Source organism: Macadamia integrifolia, chromosome 2, assembly GCF_013358625.1.
Source record: "Macadamia integrifolia cultivar HAES 741 chromosome 2, SCU_Mint_v3, whole genome shotgun sequence".
NCBI lineage: Eukaryota > Viridiplantae > Streptophyta > Magnoliopsida > Proteales > Proteaceae > Macadamia > Macadamia integrifolia.
In genome coordinates, this window is record NC_056558.1 from 1,026,233 (window position 1) to 1,028,164 (window position 1,932).

Below are 1,932 nucleotides of genomic sequence, written 5' to 3' on the forward strand. Positions count from 1 at the left end.
ACCCAATTAATTTTGATAATATGAAGTTGTGAGCTTCTTGCACTTCGTAAGGATCTTCTGATGATAAAGAATTAGCTAGCAAATCATGCAAAGCTGCTAACAACTCTACATTAACTATCCTTTTCCTTCTTCCTTTTCTGTGTCATTTTTTTCTCTCTCTAGATCACTACTCTCTAAATTCTCCTCTATATATACCCAGAACCCATGGTACTCAACTTTCATAACTAAACGGCCAGGAGAATTGAGATAGTCTCCTCTCACTTCTTCAGGTTTGCTTGAGTGGTAAACAGAGCAAAACAATGTCTGTGTCTATGCTCTCTGTCATGTTTCTTTCACTTTTTGCCTTTGCTCCAATATGCTTCTCCCACAAGACCAATGGTGGTTATCTGTATCCACAGTTCTATGACTACTCGTGCCCGAAAGCCGAAGAGATTGTGAAGTCAATTGTTGCACAAGCTGTTGCAAAAGAGACTAGAATGGCTGCTTCATTGCTTAGGCTCCATTTCCATGACTGTTTTGTTAAGGTTCTTTCTTCAGATATAACCTCACCACCTTTTTCTGTTTCTTCTATATATATAATTCTTTTCTTCTCTTACTGATACTAAAACATGTATTCTCATTTGTAGGGCTGTGATGGATCAATTTTGTTAGACAGTAGTGCTACCATTACCAGTGAGAAGTTATCTAACCCAAACAGGAACTCAGTTAGAGGATTTGAAGTCATTGATCAGATAAAATCAGCACTAGAGAAAGAATGCCCTGGAACTGTGTCCTGTGCTGATATATTGGCTATTGCTGCTAGAGATTCTACTGTCCTGGTAAGAACCCATATCAGTTTCTTCTCAAAACTAATTTTAAAAGCTGACCAAATATGATGTTTTGCTTGTATAGACTGGTGGTCCTAGTTGGGAAATACAACTTGGAAGAAGAGACTCTAGAACTGCAAGCTTCAGTGGTTCTAATACTGGCATTCCTGCACCAAACAACACATTCCAGACTATCCTTACTAAATTCAAGCTTCAGGGTCTCAACATTGTTGATCTTGTCGCTCTCTCCGGTAAATTTACTGAATTAATGCCCTATTGGTACTTTTAATTTCTTTAGAACCTGCAAGTGATCTTCTGTCACTGTTTTGAAATACTTAAAAGCATGAGATAAAGTTGTAGAACATAGTTTGACAGGTTTAGACCAACCTATGAGGGTCCTAAGTCCATATGGTTGCTGTGCAGGGAGCCACACTATAGGAAAATCAAGATGTACCAGCTTCAGGCAGAGGCTCTATAATCAGTCAGGCAATGGGCAGCCAGACTACTCACTTGACCCATTATATGCTGCAGTATTGAGAACCAGTTGCCCAAGATCTGGTGGTGATCAAAACCTGTTCTTCTTGGACTTTGTTAGCCCAACAAAGTTTGATAATTTCTACTTCATAAACCTCTTGTTTTACAAGGGTCTGCTAAATTCTGATGAAGTGCTCTTTACAAAGAGTAAAGAAGCAATGGAGTTGGTGAAGGAATATGCTCACAACAATTGGCTTTTCTTCGAGCAATTCGCAAAATCCATGGTTAAGATGGGAAATATCTCTCCATTGACAGGATCAAGAGGGGAGATTAGAAAGAACTGCAGGAGAGTCAACAGTTATTAAGCAATAGATGGAACCATTATGTGTTACTGTTATTCAAAAGGCCTTCATTGAAATATCATGAACAGTTCCTGTAGGTTGAGCACATTTTCCGCGTAAATATAGAATAACGGGAACATTTAAATAAGTTTGATTCTTTATCGGATTGTAAAAATTCTGTATTACTGTAATTCTGGCTATTAGTTGGGTGTGGTTGTAATTTATAGCTTTAGGGGATATTGTCTCCTCCTAATAATGTGATAAAATTTGAGTTCTTGTTCAAACTTCCTATCCCACTCCCCCCTCAACAC

At 38.4% G+C, this 1,932-nt stretch overlaps 1 protein-coding gene across 1 annotated transcript; it reads left to right on the plus strand.

Annotated features, from left to right (window-relative positions):
• Nucleotides 1-1,905, plus strand: LOC122071983 (peroxidase 72-like). Its single transcript, XM_042636482.1, has 4 exons — nt 1-524; nt 627-818; nt 892-1,057; nt 1,230-1,905. The coding sequence occupies exons 1-4, from the start codon at nt 300-302 to the stop codon at nt 1,643-1,645; spliced, it is 999 nt and encodes a 332-aa protein (XP_042492416.1). The 5' UTR covers nt 1-299; the 3' UTR covers nt 1,646-1,905.
• The last annotated feature ends 27 nt before the right edge of the window (nt 1,906-1,932 follow it).

Excerpts from the sequence above, each read along its gene's own strand:
- LOC122071983 (XM_042636482.1), top strand. The coding sequence starts at position 300 with ATGTCTGTGTCTATGCTCTCTGTCATGTTTCTTTCACTTTTTGCCTTT. Across the intron at positions 525-626 it reads TCCATGACTGTTTTGTTAAG|GGCTGTGATGGATCAATTTT; the intron begins GTTCTTTCTTCA and ends TCTCATTTGTAG. Across the intron at positions 1,058-1,229 it reads TGATCTTGTCGCTCTCTCCG|GGAGCCACACTATAGGAAAA; the intron begins GTAAATTTACTG and ends GTTGCTGTGCAG.